We start from the raw sequence: 24,410 nt of genomic DNA, 5'->3' as shown, positions 1-24,410 counted from the left end.
TGGACAGTTGGCAGGTCAAAACATATATTAGTGTGATTGTGCGGAAAAGTTTGGCTCCACGGTAGAGAAGATCCCTCTGAAATAAATATGGAGACTGGGAAATTAATTATTAAGGAGGATGTTGCAAAAACATACATCAATAGTGTTCAATATGTGGTTGTAAGGTAATTGAAAAAAATTATGTAGACTCTGGCTTAAAAGGAGAGGGAGCCTGATGAACACACACTGTAATTTCTGACAGCACTGTCTGGCTGCTGAACCTGTCACAATCCAAAGTAGCACTGGAAAAAGGCCAAGCCCAGTCTCCAAGGCAGGGTTTAAGCATGACAGAGACTGCCAGAGAACTCTGCTTATTTCTCACTTCTTTCCTATGTTACTTTCACTTCACTTGTAGGAAGGCATGTTTCATTGGAGAATTTTAATCCCTATTTCTATTTAAAAAGTATTTAATATTCTCCTAAATTTATGTTCCATTAAACTCTGTATATAAGCACCTTACAGAGGTGCATGAGAGAGCTGATCACTGTGTTCATTTCCATACATTAGTTACAGAGCTGCCTACAGCTGCTTAAATTTCACCACCATTTAAAAATCCTTTGAACCACATTACAGTCACAGAGTGGGTTATTTTGGGTTATGCCTTTTTATTTTTTTTAACAAAACTGTCTGATATTAAACACACATTTTTTTATTTAAATAAGTATTGGAGAAGATTTATGTAATCCAGTTCAGGATACACATCCAAGCCAATACTTTTTCTCACGCATATATATATAAAAGTATGTCTATATTAATATCAAATAAAACTAGAATGGTGATGTTAATTTTGGTAACATTGTTACTTGGCTGGCTTTGACCAATTCTTTTATTAATTTTCTTTTTTTCTTCCCTTTCTTCTTTCCTTTTCTTTCTTTGTTTCCTTCCTTCTTTTGTTTTCTTCCTCTTTCTTTCCTTCTTTGCTTCTTTCCTTTTCTTTCTGAAAGCACCAATAAATATGTCCTAAATCTCATCTGAAGTAGAATGGATTTTTGGGAGCTACTTAGTCATTTTACCAGTCTTTTCCACCTCCAAGGGAACTGTAAAATGAAGAATTCCTCTTATGAAAAAGATTAAATAGTTCCAGAAGACTGAAGCACACCTTTTCCCAAGAGCCTCACAGTTACTTCAAGGCAATTTAATACATCCCTTCTATAAAGGCTGTTGAGTGTGAACCTGCAGAAGGTTCTAATCTTAACTTTTTCTCTTCTGGACACCTCTTATTATGACTGAGGTGGGGGGAGAGGCTATTCTTCCTCTCTCATACTACTTTCACATAAGTTGTATAGTAGTATGGTAAACTACTTTTTCAAACCGTCTCAAACATGAGATGTCTTTACAATCTACTCAGAAATCATATTTCCCAAGCCTTGACTCTCATCTGCTATTCCAACTCAGGACTGCAGGAAAGAAGTGTGTTTTTGGCACAGTCATCCTGTTTCGCATTTCAGCGGGCTTGGGTTTATGTGATCACCTGAAAAAATTTCTAAATAGCTCTGTGAGAATCAAGGAAATACTTAGAGAAAACATCTTTCTAAGCATGCAACACATTATGTGCTTAATAAGTGCAGCTAATACTTAGCAATTTGGCATACTGTTCTAATTTTGTTAGCTTCACCACTATTTTCACAGGAAGCTGGCTTTGAAAAAAATGTGCACAGAAAACAGCGGTAATACCTGTTACTGGAAATAAAGTCTGGAGGTGTATCTCCTGCTCAATTTTCTTTGGCATATTTAGGGTTCAGAGTTCCTTTAACTTGGCAAGCCTGGGCTAGGAACACTTATCCATGTGCATGCAGTACATTCGCTCCCATATAATTACTTTTTGTTAATGCTCTGAAATAATGTTCTTTCATTTTAATATAGTCTCCAGTCCTGCAGACATCCAAGCACACGAATAACAGACTCCTAACTTCAATCAGATTACAACTGGGAATAAAGTACTTAGCCATGTGCAGCATCTGGTTGCAGAATTCATGTCTTGGGTCTTCCTAGGAAGCTTTAGTATGGGATATGTGCATGTGGACTGTGGGGGTCATGCACATGGGGCTGCTTTACCTAAGATGGCCAAAAAAGTTTTTAGAATTTATAGGGCAATCCACACAGCTAATCCAGCAGCTCCTGCAGAAAGTGTATCAGCTCCAAACAATCACACTATTTACGCACTGTGGCCTTCAGAGGGGAAGTACAGTCTGTGTAGGGAGTTCATTAACAGTTCAGGCTAAAATGAAGTGTGGGCCTATGTGTTTCATCAAAATCAAGGACTTTTTTTTATATATATATCACCTTAAAAATACATTGCATCTGATATTTCAGAAAGGACAGCATCTTGCAACACCACTATTCACTGAGATTTACTTGACTATCTTGAAAAGAAGTTTGATTTCTTTGACATCTACAAGTTTCATTAACGTGTACACAGGCTCAGAACTGTGCATGATATTAAAAATTTTAGTGTAATATGTCACACTTTAACCTAAATTCCTCATGAGTTATCTCATGTATTTTTCTATGTCTACACACATTTATAAGATGTGTGTATTTCCAGCAGTAAAGGCATTTTCTGGTATTTTGCTAAATACATTAAAAGCCTATTTTTAAATTTATGAAAACATTTAAAATTACAAAAAACCAAAAAACCCTACATTTTGAGCCGTTATTAGAAGAGCTAATGAACTTAATAAGCTAAAGTAAAAGCGGAAAATAAAAGCATTTTCTGAGTGTTTCTGAATGTTGTTTTTAGTATGTTATCATTAATGTATTAAAACGTGTACAAAAATGCATTAAAGGATTGGGAATATTTTCCTGCAGGTACTTAGAACCTAATAAATAATGAATGTGATGATTAACTACATGGGCAGAAGTACAGAGCATTACCAAGGAAAAAACCTGCATAAAATCTGGCCTTTGAATGGATGTGCACCGTCGTTTTTAATACTTAAAAACCTACTTGAATATACTCAGTTGTGTGTGAAGAGAAAACAAAAGAAGCGAGCGTGCTTGAATTAATATCATATTTTCAAATGAAACATTTAAATACTGCCAGGAGCAGTGAGGGTGTCTGGAGAGGAGTGGAAGGGCACCGGAGTGAGATGAGCAGAGCGTGGCGTTGCCCGTCAACGCTGCTTGAGCAGCCACAGAGGTTTGTGCAGGTCCAGAGAGCTGAAGTACGACCACCACCAGGGCTTCTCCCTGCCCGGTGAGGACCCTCCTCGAGCCTCTGGCCGCCCGTGCTGGGCGTGAGGGTCAAAAAGTTCCAGTGGGTCGTAAGGGTCGTACGCGTCCTCCATGGAGCGGCGGAGGAGCTTGCTGGGCCAGGCCTCGGCAGGCCGCAGCACGAAATCCACCCGGCCGGCCTGCTTCATCCTGGCAGGGATGGTGACCCTCTTCATCACCCGGCTGTAGCCCGGCGCCTGGGCGCTGACGATGTACGTCCCCGCGGGCAGGAGCCGCCAGTAGTCGCCGTCGGCAGCTTGGGAAAGGCACAGGCACAAGAAAAGCGAGCTCAGTGTTTAGCCTCACCTCTGTAGCTGCACACACACGCGGTGGCACAAGCAGCTAAGGGGCCGTGGAAGCAGCACAGATTTGGAAAAAATGTTTGAAGGCAAACTCTAGATGACAAAAAGAGTCTTTGCCTGTGAAAACCTGGCCCTTGGGAGCTAATGGAGTAAAATTCACATACAAAACATCAGCAACTGCTGTTGCTGTATCACGGGGAAGAGATGCTTTCCTTCACGCTGCTTTTCCCAAGGGTAAAACGAGTAACTCCCAAAGAAATTAATTTTAAACTATGTGAAACTTAAGAAAGTGAAATCAGAATCCAGACTTCTATATATATAAATATATATATATATTTAAAATGTCTAAGGAGCTAAGAAATCCCTCTTTTTATTAAATTACATTCAATTACTTTGCAGACATTCTCGGATGTATGACTATGGAGCTGGAGCTGCAGCTGGTATAAATTGCCATTAGTGTAAAATGGGTGTAAATTTCCTCCAGCTGAAGGTTAGACCCTGCAGGAAAAAGCAGGGAGCTTTAAAACTGAAAAATTTATTCCTCATTTTATATTTCCTTTATTTTGAATGGCAAGTTTCTTAGTTCAGTTAGTGTTGCATTGATACTATTTTCTTGTGGAATTTCTTAGTTCTTTTTAACCATATGACATTTTAACCCTACCTAACTCAGAAAAAAATACTTTCTTTCCTACAGTGTAAACATATTCTCATTTAATTCTTAATCCTTTAAAAGTCCACTGCCAATGGGAAGCCATTGTCTGGGAAGAAGTTTGGAAAAAGACCTTAATTCTTGCCAGAGTCTCCCACCAGCCTCAAGAATCTGCATTATCTCCACTATTGTATCCCCTCTAATGCTAGTTTTTTTGAAAGCTGGAAAACATCCAGTACATTATAAGCCATTCTGGCTTTCCAAATTGATTCAACAACTATCATTAGAGCAAAATGTAACCATTCATATCTACTGTTTTGCACTTCTATAGCCTACCCTGTTCTCACTGAAATCAATAATAAAAAGAAAACATTGATTTCAGTGACAGCCTAAGAGCTCAGAACTTTATGACTGTGAAAAATAACAGTTGTATATGCCCCAATATGTGTTTTTCAGTTGGTGACAGGTATAAAGTAGACATAATTCAATGTTCTAATAATAATTATCCAAAAATTGCACATATTTATGTGTTTCCACATGAACAGAAAGGCTGTGGATGCTTCAATTTCTGCAATTATTCTAGTTGTGAAAAACAGAGAGGATTCTGCTGCACTACCTACCACATGTTCACAATATCTCAACTAACTTATTCCATGAAGGCTCCACGTCTCCACATGCTGAGTTACAGCCTCTGAGCAGAGCTTTTGCCATATTTCTCAAAATACTGGCTTTGGTGGACAGCAGACTGTTCCAGGTGAAATTTTTCACATCAAGAACTCCATCATCCCAGAGACCGGACAGACTTAGTAGGCAACCTGACATTTCTTCTCTCCTCTTATTCCAGAAGGGAGCCCCCACCTGAGCCTTCAGTTTTCCATTAAGGTGCCATTTCTACCAAGCATGACAATACTTTCACAGGTCAAGATCTCAGTGTCTTTCACTCTACCCCATGAAAAATCTTGAACTCAAAATATTACCTGTGGTGACATCATGCTGAATGCCCCTGACTGAAATACGAGCATTTTTTATGGGGTTGCCAAACTTATCGGACACAATTCCTTTTATTCCCCGATGAACCTGGTAAAACAAAGCAAAATCAGATGGGAGTCACTTACTGCAATACCACCTCCTCATTAAAACCTTGTAGAGAGGAAACAATTGTCAAAGAGTTCAACCCATTTAGAGGCACTCAGAAGATAATGCCCCTTCAGATCACAGTCCCTATTTAGGCAGGTCCAAGGGGATGGAGGGAAAGGGACAATGACACCAGAGCTTTTTTGGGATAGGTATGTGGCTCTGCATTGAGAGGCCCTTCTGTGCACAAATCACTGGCACCTCATGGTCTGACCACAGTATTTAAGTACTGTTTCTGAAAGTCTGCCCTAGACACAGGACCACAAAGAAATTAAAAGTTAAGGCTTTCAAAACCAATCTGGTGCTCTGAACACAATGAGAAGGCATCACTTCAGGTACTTGTGACTCATCATCACTCTGCTGCCTACACTTCACTGCCTGTCAGAATGTCATGACAGCAGAGTGTATGACAGCCATTTCCCCTTCTCTACAAGCACAGAACTGAGCTGCTTGTGCTGCTGAGAAATGTGCTTGGCGATAAACTAAAGAGCAATGTGAATTCTGTCATGCAAGGAGGTGCACAAACACCTATATTGTAAGTTCAATAAAATAAAACTAAACAGAAAAAAGTTCCCAGTATCTAAACATAAAGCCTCTTAAGATCCTCTTTTTGCAGTCATCCAAATTTAAAATACTTTATATTGGGAAATCTATATGACCTTTTTAAGTGAAAAATAATTCCATTTTGACTTTTTCTCTGAGGAGCTATGACCAACTTGAGTTGTTCCTCACTTCCCCAGCTCCTTTTTTCCTTCCATTTTCCCTTCCCCAATACCCTTGCCACAAAAGAATAGAAAAAAACACAAAACATCAAAACAATGGGAAACATATATTTGCTTTTCTGTTGGAATATAAAAATGTTTAAAAATAACCATTAAAGTATCCAAATTTACACCAATTCATAATAAAAAACTTGGAAAAAAAAGTCTTGTCTAGTGAGAGCAGTTTTAAATGTGAGGTGAGACTCTATTGTCACTGCTCTTGTTAAGCAGCTCTTCCATACTGAGTAAAGCTATTCACTGGAAGGTTTAGGAGCAACTCAATATAAGAATTTGAAAACTGTCCTTTATAATAAAGCACTGCAATTTTCTTGCAGCATGAACTTGGGGATTTATCATATGGACAGAGAGTAAATATGTTCAGAAGAGTCATCTCAGACTTAAATTTAATTTACATTGTAGACATACTCAAAGTAGTATGACCTCATCCAGCTTCAATAAAAATTTTGCAATTATTACATGACAGGATAAAAATAAAAAAAAAATAAAATTTCTTTAACAATCTTGCTTTGGTTTGCTTTAGTAAATGTATTATTTTTCATTTTTCCTCAAATTGGTGTCACTTGAGTTTGGTAGGGTGTTTTGTTATTGCTTCTGATGGGTAGAAGAGATCAGCATTTAGGACAATGAATTCTACTTCTGTGTGTTAAGCCAAGTAGATTTGTACACACACCAAACAGCCTGGTATATATCAGAATAAGAAAAGTTTGAATTGGTTATGGCAGACTTAATCCTTATCGGGGGTAATTCAGTCATCCTTATCTGCAAAGTTGTTTTGCTTACTGTCCTGCATTTACTCAGAAAGCTTTTCCAGCACAGACTTCTACAGTATCTCACACTATAAAATCTTTACATCTTGAAGACTTCAATTGTAATATATATGGATTTAACCCAGCTCCATTTGGATTCACTAAAACTCATTTTCATCAGACAGCTGTAAAACGAAATGAGTTTGGTGGTCTGTACTGTAGACTTTATTGAATGATAATACTTACCACAAGTAGCAAGAGGTTGCTTAGAAAGGCCATAAAAACACTCCTAACAATTTTAAATTACTGCATACTCTATCAAAATAAGGCATGACAGAAAGCTAATCTACTAATGGCTGAGAGAAAGATGAGCAACTTCTGTTTCTGTACTCACTTACTTATTGTCAGTGAGGTATTTGTTTTTGCAGAGCTTAAACTCATTATTAAAAATGACATTTAAGTGGCATGTTTTAATGCTCAGGGACAAGCAGTTTTTTCTTTAGAAGATTTAGTTTTGGATATTTAATAACCACTTTCATAAAGAAATCAAGATGGAAAGTGTTTAATAGCATTTCTAGCAAGATTTTAGCTGAATCTGACTTTCTTGCTGTGGGACAGTAGGGTTTGGGACACAAACATGGAACATGAAAAGGAAAATTTCAGGAAGTTCTCTGGAGAGAAGATCTTGATGCTTTAGTCCTCAAGAGGAAGGTTGATTCCTACTTTTCTGAATATTAAGGTTTTCTCTTTTCTCTAGTGTTAAATTTTGGACAGTTGATGAACAATGCTGTCCAAAGTATTCACAGATAATTTCCTTTCTCACTATTTTCAAGGCCTTTGCAGTCCTCAATCTCAATCCCTTCTGCAGCATAGACAAAATACCACCTGTGTGTCCTTCTAGACAAACTGAGGCACTGGGGCCCCTGGAGGAATGTGGTGATTGATTCAGCATCATCTCGAGAGCCAACCAGGAAAAACAGCAAAGAAATTAATTTTGACAAAGAATGAGAAAGAAAAACAAAAGCAAAAAGGTCTGTAAAAGCAGAGCAGTACCATTTCCATGTAATTCAGAAGGGCACCTTTGTTTTCATGCCAGATTGTAAACAGTTCTTCCTCCAAAGGAAACTTTTCACATCCTACCTCCACGGTAACTTCAAAGCAATTTGTGTGAAGGTAATTAAAGTCTGCCATACCTACAGGTTTAAAAAGAAAGAGGAGAGCTCATGAACAGCCATGTAGCTTTTAACTGGAGCTTTGCTGCTCAGTCAGCTGAATGCCATCCCTGTGGGTGTGGGTTATTATCCTGAAAAAAGTGCTTGCTTATATATAAAAAGTGTTCAACAAAATCAGAATTCTACAACTTGTTTCAACTCTAAATTAACTAATGACAATGACACTTCTTTCAGGCAAAAAAAATAATTTTACATTATTATTCACCTGGCCAAGAAGTAGCAATAGGGCAATAATGATTGGTTAATCACAGTAATTGCATAATCGGCTGTATCAGAGGTGATTGCCAAGGGTCAGCAGAACAGAAATGACCTTTTGCAATTATTATGTTCAAAACCGTTTCTGTACAAAAGACATTGAATATAATTTTGGGAAGAAAGTAAGCCAAAGAGAACTTAACCTAATTCTCACGCATGCCCCAAAGCATTCCAAATGTCTAGTTTCAACATAATTATTTGGGGATCCAGCTGAGTCCTATTGGAAAACACAACTGAAAGCACTGCTGAAAATTTATGAACACTGATATTTCATCCATGCCAGTATTGAAGGAATTCTAAAGAAAATAAAATACTATTATTGGAGAAATCAAATTAATAACAGAAGTACAAATTAATTGGATGTTTGTCTCTGTTGTAGTTTTCCTCAAAAAATGAATTTATTTAAAGAGATGAGAAAGCAGCACATGCATAGTCTACAAGATGGATTCCGACTCATGCAGCTAGGGAATGAGAGCATAGCATTAAGCATTTATTTCTATATATCAGATTTGAAAATAAAAATATTATCTGATATAGCAAATTTGACCCTTGCATAACTTGTTAATTTTCATCAAGTCCCACTGGGGTTGAGTGCATCCCATGTTATCTGAATAAAAACATTACCAACATAGATTCTGCTACTTAAATCCCCTAAAAATTATGTTTCGTATGGGTAGGACCAAAACCAAACTGAAATGAATAAAATCATTTTGTTCAAACCCTGGTGTCTTATAAAGGTCACATAGAGGTTTTACCTCACTTGATATGATGGTAAAGTGGTTTTACCTCCAGTGAAGCTGTACCACTCAGCACCATTTATAATACCTCCACGATTTACAAAATTCCCACCACAGCGAAGTTCAGACCGGTCTGAGATGACGGGATGTGCATCTGCATAGGCTTTAGCCAGCATTTTGAACACCTGTAACAGACAGGATTGAAATGTGTTTGCTTTTACAAACTGGAAACTTTTAGTTTTCAGTTATTAATAATTATTAAAAATTGCAATTGTGAGTCCAGACAACAAGCCACCCTGTGTCCTCGAGAGTGATTGAGGTGATGAACTGCTCTGCAAGGAGGTTTTGTTTGCTGCTAAGAAATTTTGATTTGTCTTCTTCTCTAGGATTCTTCTCTGCAATCCAATAGACTTATCCAGGGACAAAATATTAAATACCAGTGGATTTTTTGGTACTTGACTTCAATCTACCACCTGGGGCAGAAGCAGAGGACGTTTTTGATTATGCTTCAAGTACTAGGTTTTAAAATTGAAATTTAGTCCTCCTTTAGGTTTTGTCTTAGCTTTTGATATTTTTACTCCTTAAAAATACTTATAGTACCTTCAGCCCAAATAAGCCTTTACACTGAGTGCTGCTATTTAAGATAGTCAGTGTCAATTTGCTTTGCACTTATCACTCACACAGGAAAACCTGCCAGATCAATCTCAGAGACAGTTGTTTCTCTGTGGGGCAGAAATCATTCCTAAAAAGTGAAGGATAGGACGCGGTGATGTAGGATGTCACCACTGATTTCCAAAGAGTGTTGACACTGATGAAGAGCAGAGCAGTCACCACACAGAAAGGAAGAGTGGCAGAACATGTAGTGAAGACAGAAGAAAGAGCAGTTATCTGAAGAAACCATTTATTTGAATCATGTTTCTGCCCTTCTTCTCCCATGGTTATTCCAACTTTGCGCAAAAATCCTGCCTTCTCCTTTTTGTTTATTGAAACCTCATCTGCTAAGATTAGTCTTTCAGATTTTGACATTGAAATTGTAGCAGTTATCAGATGATGCTTGATCCCACTATTTATCATCATGAGTTTCTTTCCATATTGCTTAAGACAACATGTGCAAGAAGTTTGGTGGCTAAAATCCCAGTTTTAGAAATGATCCCAAAACTTTATCCTAGTGTTGTCATCAAGGATAAAGACCAAAATGACCAAAACCACTACATTCATTGATATTTGTGATTGTTTGATATTTTGTAGTTGTTTCTAATAATCACATGGCTGAGCCAATTATGGAATCAGGTAGGTGACCAAGGAAAGGTGGAAAGAGAGTTTAATGTAAAGACACTTTACTGAAATGCTTCTGATGACCAGAAACTAAAAATCCAGGCTTAATAGAAAATGCTTTTTAAACTCCCTTAAGTTTCTGTGTTTAAATATTTCTCAGACCAGAAAATTAAGTGTTCTTCAAAGTTTTACGGAAAAGAAATAGATGTTAATTAAATATGTTAAGAAGAACTTTCACTGCAAATAGTTCAGTTCCAGGCTCAATATCTTTAATTTCTACTGGAATTTGGGTCCCAGTTCTGAACTGTCCATGGAAGGTATTTGATATGAAATTTAGAAGGTGCCTATGTGAGTAAGGAGTATGATCCTCACATTTTACAAGGAAATCTGCAGATGTCCTATTTCCAGTGACCAAGCCTCCTCTTGCTTCACACCAAGAGGCATATGGCTTTTGCCTGGCCACTGGTTGAAGTGAAAGTGATAGAGGCAGTGAGAAGAGAAAGTGAGAATTCCAAAAGCAAACAAAATCAATGAAAAAAAAAAAAGAAAAAAGAAAAAAAATAAAGTTATGCTTAAAAAAAAAAAAGTTCCTGGATAACAATACATTTGTTATCACTTAGAAGCTAACATATGAGCAGTCATGGAGCTCAAGGAAACTTGCATTTTTAGGTATAATATAGTGGAACAAAAAAGGAAGAAAGAGAGGAATCCTTGTGATTTTGGTAGTGTGAGGTTCTACTCAGTAAAGCGAGGTCAATGCTGTTACCTCAGCCAGAATTTTACCCCACTGACCATCACAGGTTGGGTTTTTCATGGGGAGGGAACGGAGTGAACTTGACTTGGTGTGGATATTTCTGCTCTGGTGAGCAGAGGCATCAATTCAATTTCTTGTGTAACACAAAGAATTAAAACATCCACCTCCACAAACCTCAAAATATGGGAAAGTTTTTAATTAGGTGGGCTGAACCAGATGTAAGAATGTGAGTGTAAGGACATGGTCCAGCTTTGAGACTACTTGCTCTCAGCCATTACTGGCTCAGGTTGTGGTGCAGGCCAAAAAGAGACTTGAAATCTGCAGTGTCTTGGAGCAGAGGAAAGAGAGGATCCTTGTGCTTCCACGAATTCACCATGACAGGCACAGGGAGGTGGAAGCACAGATGCATTTTCAAGTGGGTAAACATGGTTTGAATGTATTTCTCAAAATTAGATTTTTTAATATCTGGCTATCATCTGCTCTGTGGCACTTCACCCTGGTCTGCAAGTTTCCCCTGGCACAGCCAATGTAGCAGGTCAGCACTCAGGACAATGGTTATGGCCAAAGCATGGCAGATAACCAAACTGCTGTATTTTGGGATGCAGGTTCCCTGACAGCAGCAGCTGTAGATCACATTACTTAAATGCAGGTCACTTCATAGGTGCAGGTTTTATATCTTTCTGTGTAAAATTTAAAGTGATACTGACAGTGCTGTTAAGGTTCCTGTGCTGTCATTTGAAAAATCTGTTTTTCATTGAGGACAACCCCAGACCTCTCTTGTATGCTCTAAATTTCCAGATTTGTAGCCAAATTCCCACACTTTGCAGTCACTGACTATGCAGCAGTCACCTGTATAGGGTTCCCTTCTTACTGTGCTGCAAGCCAAGAGTGCCACTGGGGTTTGTCCAGCTGTGCACTACACTGATGGAGCCCTTTGTCCTTGTGGCTGCATCCTTTCACTCCAAATACACCCACTGTCCCTGGGTGGAAAGGATGGAAGCACTGCTGTACTTCCATTCCAGAGGTGACCTGCTTGATAAAGCACATATGGCAATATTCCTCCACCACCTATGCACAGGATAGCCTTGCCCAGGCAGGGGGATGTAAAAGCACAATGTTATGATTTCCCCCAGTCCTCAGCAAGAGGTTCTGCAGCTCACATTAGCACTCACCAGATATTTCTTACACAGGATTTTACTGTGCAGTGCCTGGTTAATTTTACTGCTGATCATTTTCATACACACATACAGCAGGCATTGTACAGCTCAGAAAAAAAATGGATTGATACAGAAAATGTTTAACAGTCATACATCTTTAAATATTTAATATGTGTTAGTGAGATCTGTCATTTCAGAAGAAGTCAGCCTAGAGATATGCTCGAAGATAAAGGATGCTTCAAGTCAAAGATCAACTTCTGACTATTTTCAACTGCTCTTTGTTTATATAAAGAATCACTTTTCTTAAGAGGCCACAGACATTTTTAGCACACACTAGAAGCTAGCTGTTCTCCTGGTGGGCATGTCAGCAATGAATACTAGATTGAGGAAACCAAAGGGAAATAGGAAAGATGGCAAAAAATTTCACAGAAGATTTACAGTGAGTCCCAAATGAGGAACTTTCCAGGGACAAGAGGGTGAAACCAATCCCATGCATCTGACCTGGAATAAATGTTACAAGGCTGCCACCATATGGCAATGAGTCTTTTTTCCCCCCACTCCTCATGGATTCAAGTGAAAATAGCACTGCTGGTCAGGCTTGTTCCTTTTCTTCTGGAAAACACTGGTAAAAATATCACAGCCTACTCCCTTTAAAAATTAAAACCTAGATTTTACTAATCTATGCTTTTTGAAACCATATTTAGCCTCAAAAAAGATGGGTAAATCTTCCCAGACCAAGCTGATAAGTGTGTGAACAATCCTATATTTTAAAGTACATTAAGGAAGTGTATAAATCAGAGTCGCATAATATTCTGAGTTGGAGGGAATCCACAAGGATCATCAAGTCCAGCTCTTAACTTAAAGGCCTCAAGGCCTCTGTGGGGATTGAACACTTGACCTTGGCATTATTAGCATCATCTCCACCCAAATGAGCTGATATCATGTTATATATATGTATATAGACTTGCATTATGTGCATAAATAGCTATTTATTACACATTTAATACATACATGCATACATATACACACGTGTGTCTGATCTAAATTAAGCAAAGTTTATTACTTATTAAAAGTAAATAATTCCATAATTCCAGAAATGAACCCAACATCCCAACCCAGAAAAAACAGTATTACCTTCTCATCAGGTGTGGGGGAGAACATTTTTTCTTCCACAGGATGCCTTGAATAGTCATAAGGATAGGTCACAACCAGCTCTCCCCCATGGAGGCTGGCAGAGAGCACAAATGGGATAGACCTCAACCACTTCATGACTGCTTTTGTCTCAGGGGCCACCTGAAATCCAGGAGAAAAAAAAAATAAAAGCTGTGAGTAGCCATGCAGCTCCACAAGGATTTGATCCTGGGCAGGATGAAGCCCACTGGAGAAGAGATTATGTCAAAAGGAGAATGTTGAAGCTCTTTTGCTCTTCCAGACCAAAAGTTACTGGGAGCAGAAAATAATTTTTCTCCAGGGAATGGATGATACACATTGCTCACTGTGGAAAAACTGGAACAAAAAAAAGAAAGAGAAAATTTGACAGAAGAAACTTTTCACTAAAGGGATATTTTCAGATCACAATGCCAGTACTTTAGGCTGGAAAACTTGTGGCATCTTATCACTACTTACCTAACTCCCTATCAATTTCATTTCTGAATCAGCAGGATTGACTTTGAATGGATAAACTGGAACAGGGGGATAAATTTGCAATTCTCATCACTTGTTGAAAATGCATTTGTTATCTTTAGGTCCAGGTTAATCTGTAAATAAATGGAAGCTAATATATATAAAGCACAGCAAAACCTGCAGTTTATCTGCAGTGAACTGTGGCAGATAAGTCACCAATTTAGGGCTTTGTGACAAGCCCTAAATTTCTTTTCCCTTCTCAGTAACAGCACCCAAGGGAGAGGGCAGCAGACTCACAGGGATGCTCAGGCATCCCTGTGACATGAGCCATGCAGGAGGTTCCTTCAGCCCGTTTCTGAGGGGTTATTTCTGGGGCTGCTCGGGTGTTAGCTCATTCTGAGGGATAACAGTGTCATCTGCTGGCCGCTCCCTGCAAGCCCAGACTCACACCGGTGCCCCTGGAGAGATGAGGTTCTTTTCCTTGCAGCTGGGGGGAGTCACCTGGGGAAAACCTGAGCAGGATAGAGGCTGCTCATCTGGACTCTGCACAACTGCAGATATGCAGGTTTTATAAGAATGAGAAATACATGTTATGATGAACTGAGTCCAGCGTATATTTAGGGTTGCTTTAGGGATTGCTTATCACCCTTTGCTTTGACTCCATCAGCTGTCAGGAAACCAGGCAGCCGGGGCTCCAGACTAACAGTGTGCAGGGAGAAAACATCCTAAACGAACAAGAAAAAGAACTACCAAGCCAACCGAATAAAGCCCCTAAAGACCTATGTATTTGTGTTTCAACAATATAATTTCTGTTTTCTTTGGATCAGTCCCTAATCTGCTATTGTTAAAAAAACCTTTGGGGATCCACAAACCCAGGTGTGGAGCAGAGAAAAGCACTGTGAAGGTGCACCATGGATATATTATAGCTCCATCAATGAGGCAGAAAGGCAAGGGAAAAAAACATGTCTAAACATAGTTTTACCTGAATGATTTAAGTAGATAATGCCCTGTCTACTTCTGACTTAAGGAGGAGACTATGTCCTTATAGATGCTGTAGTTTTTAACTGAGTCCTTCTAGATTTTGGATTTCCTTAAAATGCCCTTCTGTAGCTATTGATCTGAGCTGGTGCCTTTAGCCACTGCAAGTGTGAAAGGCTGTACCTTGTACTAGGGGAGAAATGAGACCCTGACTTTCCCACTGTTGCAAGGTGAATCATTAAATCAGTGGTTTGTGATAAATATATGAACACAAGCCAGTTTGTGCCACTGATCCCCAGGAGAAACAGGTCAGGTTCATTTTGTCTATCAGCCTAGTGGCAGTCTCTGAATCTCTGTGTCACGACCTTTTTTACTTTGGCATTTTAAAGAGGCAGCTTAAAAAATGGGATGTAACAGGGAAAGTCTGATCAACTAAGGAACACACAGAATGCACTTTGCACACCAGAAACCTAATCAAAGTATTTTTCACATAATAGCAAAGATTAAACTGAGTTTCCAGGAAGGGCATAGCACTAAAAATAAATTTAAAAAGGCAGAGAAAGGGCATTCCAAAAGGAAAGGACTTTTTGCAGTCTCATACACCCATTCACACAATGCAGAAATGGGAGAAGAAAGCAGCCCCCAGGCTTCCTGACAAGAAACTTGGCAGCATCCAAAGAATGCTATCTGCACCAAAGTAATTGTTTTCCTGGCCTTTGTACAGTGTCCTGGGATGATCTGATAATTATCTTTATCCCAGTAGTGCTTGGGACTGAACCAGCCACTTCCACCTGCACCCTGGAAGTCTATCCTTTGATTCCATCTCTTCTGAAGTGAAGAAGACCCTATAAAGGGCTGTAAGCATCACTGCCTGCCCCATGGATTGGGCAGTTTGGGAGTTTCTCAGGGTGGTTGAGCACCTGGAACAAACTCACACCTTCCAAGTCCATAGCACCAGCACTTCTGAGGAGGTTGCTGACCCTAAATCCCATCATCTCCCTGCCCTGCTGCAGCTGCCCCTGCTCCTGCTGCCCAGCCAGGACGTGCCTGACATCAGCCCTGCTTTCAAACAGCAGCCTGGGGCCTTGATAAGATTTTTAAGTTGCTTCTGCAATTCAGTGGACAAGAGTAAAATGCAGTTTTATTTGAGAGCTCCTGATTTCTGTCCCTCATCCTGATCAGCCAACTGGTTAAGCAGATACCTACATAAGCCCCAAGATAGTGCTGTCTCACAGAGCCAGTGTCTTACTGAAGTGAATGTTGTGAAAAAACAGGAGTTTCAATGTCACTATTTTTATCCTTATAACAATTCAGTGACATCAATGATTAAAGCTTTGAAATTAGCATATTCTGCATCAGCTCCACCAAATGATAGAAGATGTTATCTGTGCCACTCTGGCCTTTGGCTTTTCCTTTAATGTGGATTTTGTGGAGCTCATTTTTTGTTTTTTTCACCAGGGCTTTTGCTTTTAAGTTAGATGAGATCAATTTTAAAGTACCCATCTCACAAGAACAATTCAGAGCACAACTAGAAAACAGCTAAATTATTTCTGCATCAGTACAGAGAAGGGCCACTATCCATTTTAAACCTGAATCTTATTTCTGTCAATTATACTGAAATTAATCACTGTCTGCATGACTTTCAAAGATTTATTTTTTTTCCCTTTTAAAAGCAGCCAGGCTAATTTTCTTAAAGAGTATGCCAGCTTCCAATGGCATAGACTTCCAAATTCTGTTTGAACCAAGACAGTTGAACTGACTGTATTTCAGATGAAGCCTGAAGTTGGTCTACCTGATCCCTCAGACCACTTATTGCTATAATTCATAAAAGTGGGGAACAAAGCATGCTGTGTGAAGCCAGGCTCTCGAGGTTGCTTTCTGCTTCTTGATCTTTATACAGTGCCCTGCAACACCCAGGTAATTACTTTAATAAGGCAGGTAATAACCACTGTTAAGTAAAGGAAAGGGGAGAGGCTGGTGTTGAAATATCCAACCTAATGAACCTGCATGCACAAAGCACTGCTGTCAGAGCCACGGGTTCATCTGCCTGACCAAACTGAGGCTCATTTAGGGACAGCTGATTTGGCAGTTCTGTGGTACCATCAGCAGAGGAGACACAAGGCTGTGAGAGCACTTACTGCCAGGTCTGTGAACCATAGGAAGCTATAGTCAGCGAGGAGATTTTGAGGTGCCACTGAGGCCACAGGCCCATTGGTTCCCTCATTTGCTCTGGAAACAAACAGATTTGGAGATTTTTTTGAGTTTTGTCTATGTGAGGATCAGCTTTGGGGCCAGGAGAGCACCTAGAAGTTCCCTAAGCTTTGGTTCTCTGAGGAGTACCTTGGATGGCCACATTGTTTTTTCTTTAAAAACAAGAAAAGATTTGCAGGAGAAGTGGTTTATTTGTGTCTCCAGGTCTGCACCCACTGAGGCAGAGCCCAGGGGGTGGTGGTTTTGTGCCAAGGTTCCCTGGTCCCTTACCTGTGACAGGTAAGGCAGGGTGATGCTGCAGCTGGGACAGAGCTGTGGCGGTAGCTGTGGGAGCAATGTTAGGCTGTCTCCACCCATCCCTCTATAAACTGCTGAGATGTTACAGTTTAAGAAAGCTAAATACATGGTTGGAAAAATGACTTCTGCAAGTGGCTGCCTGCCACTGACCACCTCTCTCACAGATGAGCAGAAGAACCAGGGCAGAAGCAGCACTTGGAAAGGAAGGACAGTTGTGAGACAAGTTCACAGTTTGCACCGGGCACTGGCAAAAAAATGGGGGTCAAAGACATGTTTGTCCTTCCTCAATGTTGCCTGGGTCCTCAACCCTGCATCTCTGGACACAGAAAGAGTGAGCACATGGCTGGAGGGAGATCTCCATCCTTTCCTTTCCATGTTGGAGCAGGGGAAGGGTCTGAGCAGCCCTCCCCCTCAGATGGAAGGAGCACCACAGATAATGTGTGATGAACTGACCACAGTCCCCATTCCCAGTCCCTCTGCACAACACATGGGAAGCAGGTATAGAATTCAGGTGCAAAAATCAAGCCTGAGAAGAAGGCAGAGGTGGGGGGAAAAGTGTTTTTAAGATTTATTATTACTCTACTCTGATTCGATTCATAATAAATAAAATAGATATAAATAATTTTCCTCAAGCTGAGTCGGTTTTACTTCTGATGTTAATTAGTGACCAATCTCTCCCTGTCATTATCTCGACCCATAAACTTTTAACTATATTTTCTGTCCCCTGTCCAGCTGAGCAGGGGAGTGATAGAGTGATTTGGTGAGCACCTGGCATCCAACTAGGGAAACTCACCACAGGAGTGAATCAAAATCTCTCTGACTTTTCTCCTAAAATCCCTTTTTTACTCTCCCATTATTTTCATTTGGCCTCAGGCTCTGCTTCTCAGCTCTCAACCTTTCTTTACATCTGAAGGTCTAAACTCCGCTTGCATTTACCAGCTCACTGTTATCTGTTATTATTCAATCAAAAGTTGAAAACTTCTTCTTATGACCATGCAGAAATTCAGTGCCATGAGGTGGGATGTGTGATTATATGAAAAAATAGAATAAACTACTTGAGCTGAGTTATGGCAGAAATTAGTGGTCTAATACTATGTGCATTACTGAGCCTCTTACAGCTTTGAGTCTTCACATTATCCTGAGGAAGTGAGGTGCTTTTATCTAGATTTTACTGCTGTGAAATGGGGTACCAGAACACTGGAGCAGCATTGGGATTTTGATCTGGCTTTACATAAGACCACCTGCAGCAGAGTAGGAACCTGAAGTATGAGCTGTCAAATCTTCTGCTAACACCAGATGCTGAAACAATCCTGGTCCCCACCTGTCTGAGGCTTTGTGCCAAAATAAATATTGAATCAGAATATAATTAGTTTAAAAGTAGAAGAAGATCAGAGCTCCCAATATCTGAACTACTGATGTAGCTTCCTGTGATTCTTTTTTCAGGGGCATCAAAGGTCCACTTAGACCTGTGCTGGGGGCTGCTGAGCTGCCAGCAACCCAGGTAGGGCTGAGCTTTGCATTCCTGACATCACATTACACAGAGCTTAGTGATGATGAGTGTGAGGCCCTGTAGTTCTGCCTCCACCCTGCTCCCACCCTGCAGCAGCAACTTTCCCTTCCAGCACCTCTGCAGCTCAACAAGCTGTTTCCACTGCTCTGTATGGTGACATTCATTTATAAACATCCTCTCTTCATGGAAAATGACACCACACAGCTTTACATGCAGCCTTTGTACATTTTCCATGGCAGAAACTCCTATTGTATCAAACCTGTGCAATGACAACCAAATCCATAAAGCCTCCTTTAACAGGCACCACTCTTTAAAGCACTAATGATGAATCATTACACACTTGTGACCCCCTCGTAACAGTCATTATTCTTAATCTAAACCAGCAAAGTTCAAATTATCCACAAATCTTCCAAATGATTTGTGACACCTGCCTCTTTGGCCAGACCTACACCATGATTTTCATGCCAATTCTGAGCCTATCCATTTCAGTCCTACTTATAAAATCTGATTACAAGCAAATAACTTCAGAACAAGCAGTCTCAGTCTCTTAATTCCTGAGCTTTCCTGTAGTATATATGATTTATAAAATGTGTAATTCATACCTTACCCCACCAGTAGGACTGTGGAATGGGGATGTGGTCCAGACGGGCCCCACGAATCCCAGCTCTTCTGTAAGCCTCAGATGTCAAATCTGGGAAATTTCTGTTCAGGTCCAGGTTCTGAGCTGTCTGTCGTCCGATGACCCATCCATTGTAACCAGCTCCCTATTTTGTAACACAGAAGCCAACTTCAGAACAGCTCCCTGTCTCAAAATAGCACCTTGTGAAATTCTTTAATCAAAGGGAAGTTTTAAAAGAAGTAAACTGAAAATGTCTGTTCTGTTAAAAACCCACGCTTATTAATTAATCACATTTTGTCCCTATGAATATTAATGCACTAACTAGCATTCAGGAAGTGTTTCACTCACCAGTGATGTGACTCATGAGAGGAGCACAGGAGCCTCTTGCTCAGAGCAGCATGCACAATGGGTTAGAGGAGAAAAAGAAAATACAGCTGATGCCCCAAGACGAGACAGAGTGCAATAACTCCAGATTCACACAATAGACAGAGCTCAGCACATGAGCAAAAACAGAGAAAGAAAGGTCTAGTTTCATGCTTGTGCTGTTAAAGAAAACAGAGAGGGGGGAAATAATAGTCATGTAACAAATAATAGAATCTTGGTTTTCACAGGTCTCCATCAGGCATGAGTTAATCTCTGAAAACTGCCATCCATTATGAAACTTTGACAAAAAATTCACATTTCGTTATGTCTACAGTTTTAAAAGAGGGGGAACATCAGCGTGATATTAAACTGCATTTCCTTATAGAACAATATAAGTCATTATAGTGAGTCAGTAGGCATTTTGTTCTAGAACTGATAGCAGAGAGTGCTAAGTGTGTGAAAAAGTAACAGTCATTCTCACATCATCACATGCAGGCAGCAGAAATGACAAATACAGCTCTGATTTCCTCTTAGTTCTCTTCACATCATCTTTGAAAAGCAATGCACCACCAAACCTTTTGGTGATCCTGGCAGTCAATCCTTAATATTCCCTCCTGTACATGACACTCCCTTTCCAGTTTGTTCTTTCCCATGGAGAATTCTAGAAACATGGAGGCCCGAACACCTCCTTATAATAAAACTTTTACCTCTTCTGCAGCCAGTTCATAGCCATCAGGGTTGAGTGAAGGCAGGAGATGAATTCTGGTGCTGTTAATCAAGGTCTGGATGCGAGGGTTCCCAAGAAGATATTCTGAACACAGATACTGTGCGAGGTATATCAGCAGTTCCTTCCCCACAACTTCATTGCCGTGCATGTTGCCAATGTACTTAAATTCTGGCTTGACTGTGGAATGTGAAATAATGAGATGCTTTAATTTGATTATACCTGGATGGCTTCCAAAATCAGACTAAGCCAAGTTGCTTACTGATTAGCCAAAGTTTTATTTACGTTAATTTCACGCACACACTCCTTCAAATAGCACAGAAGTTCTAGGTGAGCTTCTCTCCATTAAACACCAGTTCAGCAATAGTTTAAAGAGTGTGAAATAAAGTTAAGTCCAAACTATTAGAATTCCAAACCATAAGAGGTGATCATTGCTCTGAGCTTTTGCTAGAGTCATCATTAATTGTGGGCAGAGGATGCTGAAAACAAAAATATCAAGCCATGGCTGGGAACAAAATACAGCCCTGGCACTCTGACCTACCTTGGGGGGCTCCAATGCCTTGTTTTGTCACAGATCTTAGAAACGACCTGCAGATGTGTAATAAATTATCCCTTTATTTGGAAAAGAAGTTGGGTTGTGCATAAAAAAGGGGCTTTCAGGCTAAATAGCCCTGGAATAAGGCTATTAGAAACTCATAACTTTGTAATTCCCTGCAGCTATTCTCCCAATTTCCATCCTTCTTTAGAGACTAATGGAAAGGAGAAAATAGGTGCACTTTGGAGACACCTTTTCCTGTCTATCCCTTCATCTTTGCCTTTGATCCTGGCCTTGAGCACCAAGCATTGGAGGGGGCCTGGCACAGAGCTATTATGTATGACACTTTCTCAGGATGGCAAAATCTCAATTTATACCTTATTTTATGCTGTCCTGAGCAGCACGAAGTAACAGATTTAGAGAAAAATGCTAGGAGATGTGTTAAACTACCACCTTTTATCATGCCATATCACAGTTTTCATTTAAAAGCCCGATTCATAGGCTTTGTGTTTTCCTGGCAAATGGAGTATAAGCTTAAAAAGACACCTGCAACTTATTTTCTTTGAAAAAGAAAGATGATTGGAAAATGTAATGCAGATCTTTGCTCTTTTAATGACATCTACTGGGATCTGATTAAGTTTAGAGGCACCTCAAAATACCTCTAGACCATGCAAGGCAGCAGAGCTGAGAGTAAACAAAGCTACCAGGCTTTGCCGTCCTCTCTGAGTCCTCTGCAGCACACAGAGGAATCCACAGCCTGACCTGAGACCATAATCTCAATAAAGTATCAGGTCAGGTGTAGTTCAGCTCTGCTACACTGCTGAGGCTGTGCTCATATTGGAGCTCTTCTGATGAGAAGCAGCCCACAATGGCCATAGCAATCCACCATATCTAGACAAGTATAATTTTTGAGCTGGGAGCTGGTAACTGGAAAATGACACCTAGTACTGCTCTAGGAAGTTATCTGCTTTGTGAAGAATTTAAAACACTTAAAAATACGGCTCTTGCTGTCTTAGTGATGAAACTACAAAATAGAGATCTTTTACTGTTCTCCTCTGCAGAAAATCTGTGAGGACTCATGTCCTAATGTATATATTAGCACCTATATATAATATAATCGCATCTATTAAGGGGCCATGAAAATATAAATTCCTGTTATCATCCACCTGTTTCTCTGAGACATGAATCTCTGTTCAGAAGGATTGTTTTCTGTGCTAAATCATCCATTTTAGTGTCAATGTTCTTCTCTGTCTGAGGCCTTCTCAGAAGACTTGTGTATTTTAGGATGTGAAGGACAGTGATAGGTGATAGGGAGGGCAAGTCAGTAACAGGAAAGTGCCCCAAATTTGTACATGGTGCACAAATAAATAATAGTGATATGACTACAACCAAATATGTGGTGATACAAAGAACAGCATCACCAAACATAGTCATGCACAGAGACCGTAACAGTAAGAATTTGCTTCTGGATTGTAATTGCTACAAGGAATCACCAACTATCACTGTAACTCAGGAACACAAGGGAGGAGAAATGTTTTGGGGTCAGTGTTTTTTACAGTTTAAGCCATGTTCCAGTAAAAGGGGCATTGGTAAAACTCACGCAGCTCATGGTGTCCAGGCTTGGTTGAAAACTCAATCACAAAAAGATCCTTCCCTTCAAAACTGCGCCCTATGCTGTAAGTTGTTGCAATGTGGGAGCACTTAGAAGCGGTCTTCTTCAGTGTGCTCACCATTTGGGAATATGAATGGTGTTTGAACTGAATAAAAGTTGCTGGCAAGTCTGAAGGCAAATCTTCCTCAGCATCTATTTCTCCTGCAATGAAAAAAATGTAACACAGTGTTTAAAACCATAGTGCTTAGAGGATTGTACAAAAACCTACACTTTTTCAAAATTACCTTTATATATAGAAGAATTTTAGAAAATAAAGCTGTAATCAAAATCTTAGATGTATGTAGTGCATCTTATACTTTATTGTGGCACATTTTTTTTGTAAAATCCTACTAATGCATATACACACTAACAAATATTTGTGCAATCTCCAGTTAAATTTGACCTTTGGCATGTTAGCTCATTTCAGTAACAAACTGTACAGGTTTTTCCCTTTAAATTTGGTGATTTTTTTATTTTTATTTTTATGAGATTCATCTGTCTTCAGCTGGATTTTCTTCCTCCAAACAAAAATCTGTGACAATCATTAATGAGAAGATTTTAATGAGCCATTAAGCTTGACAGGCAGTCACAGATTTATAAATGCACTAAAGTTTCAGATTTAAAATAAAATATTTCAAATATATAGACGGCTATCATACAGAACTGGGCTTATCTAAATACATCCAAATATCTTGCTTTGAGCTGTCTGTCTTGATGCTCTTTTTTAAATGAGGGAGAGAAATAAATACTTCTTGAGCACAGTTTAATTAAGTCTTTAAAGCAGGTTGAACAAAACTAATGACACATTACAGGTCTCTACAAAGAGAGCAGGCAGAGATGACAAGTGAAGAGGTTTTGTGCCGTAGATCAGTCAAGCTGAGTGAGACGAGACGCTCCCCACGCAGAGAGGAGCGCCAGCAGAGCTGCCTTCCTCACCTCGCAGCTTTGCCAGCGGGTCAAAGCAGCCCTCCTCCTCCCCAGCAAAGAAGCGGTCACAGTCTAAGAAGTAGGGCCAGGCCATGTCTATTGCATCAAAGGCAGGGAGGCAATTTTTTTTGAGGTTTTCACAGACGTGCCTGCAGGGCTTTATGACTTTGTCCTTCTCACACTGCGGGGCCAGCACTGAGCAGCCCAGGAGCCTCAGGTCGGGGTTGCATTCCCCCTGGAGCAAGTTGTGCAGCACGCTGATGAGCAGGTACTCAGAGCTGTACTCAATCACTTCTCGAGACTTCTGATCCAGAAAGTTAGGATACACCATTTGAGTGTAGGCAACATCAGTACAAGAACTCAGGGCGATATCCACACATTTTGCTGTGAAAAGGAGATGAACATAGGAAAAAGATCTTTCTTCATTGATATTCTGAACAGACTAAGAGACTATAACAAACACCATGTCCAATGGACTTATTTATTTAGTTCTCAGATAGGCTGGAAACAGTTTTTAAACTGTATAGCATGTTTAAAACCACTTATAGAAAGAGGCTGAGGAACATGTTTGGGTCTGGGGATATAATTTTAGTTTAGGAATTTGACCAGAGAATTCCTAAGAGAAAGGTGGGAATTTGCTGCTGAGAAACACTCAGATTCCTTAATAAGTGTCTTGTAAACTGTATTTGATATCACT

General features: G+C 39.9%; 1 protein-coding gene across 1 annotated transcript in view; it reads right to left on the bottom strand.

Moving 5' to 3' along the window:
* Positions 1-1,723: 1,723 nt before the first annotated feature.
* The window catches only part of CPZ (carboxypeptidase Z), a 35,703-nt gene continuing 13,016 nt past the window's right edge, over positions 1,724-24,410 (bottom strand). The window contains exons 3-11 of the mRNA XM_015623610.3: positions 23,723-24,097; positions 22,736-22,948; positions 20,584-20,780; positions 19,497-19,658; positions 13,410-13,568; positions 9,139-9,274; positions 7,919-8,058; positions 5,181-5,280; positions 1,724-3,508 (exon numbers count right to left, since the gene is read on the bottom strand). Of these exons, the coding sequence (XP_015479096.1) occupies positions 3,153-3,508; positions 5,181-5,280; positions 7,919-8,058; positions 9,139-9,274; positions 13,410-13,568; positions 19,497-19,658; positions 20,584-20,780; positions 22,736-22,948; positions 23,723-24,097 (1,838 nt within the window). The 3' untranslated portion in view covers positions 1,724-3,152. The remainder of the gene's footprint in view (positions 3,509-5,180; positions 5,281-7,918; positions 8,059-9,138; positions 9,275-13,409; positions 13,569-19,496; positions 19,659-20,583; positions 20,781-22,735; positions 22,949-23,722; positions 24,098-24,410) is intronic.

Source organism: Parus major, chromosome 4 (assembly GCF_001522545.3).
Source record: "Parus major isolate Abel chromosome 4, Parus_major1.1, whole genome shotgun sequence".
Lineage (NCBI taxonomy): Eukaryota > Metazoa > Chordata > Aves > Passeriformes > Paridae > Parus > Parus major.
Note: the sequence above shows the minus strand (reverse complement) of the source record. Positions and strands in the feature narration are given on the sequence as shown.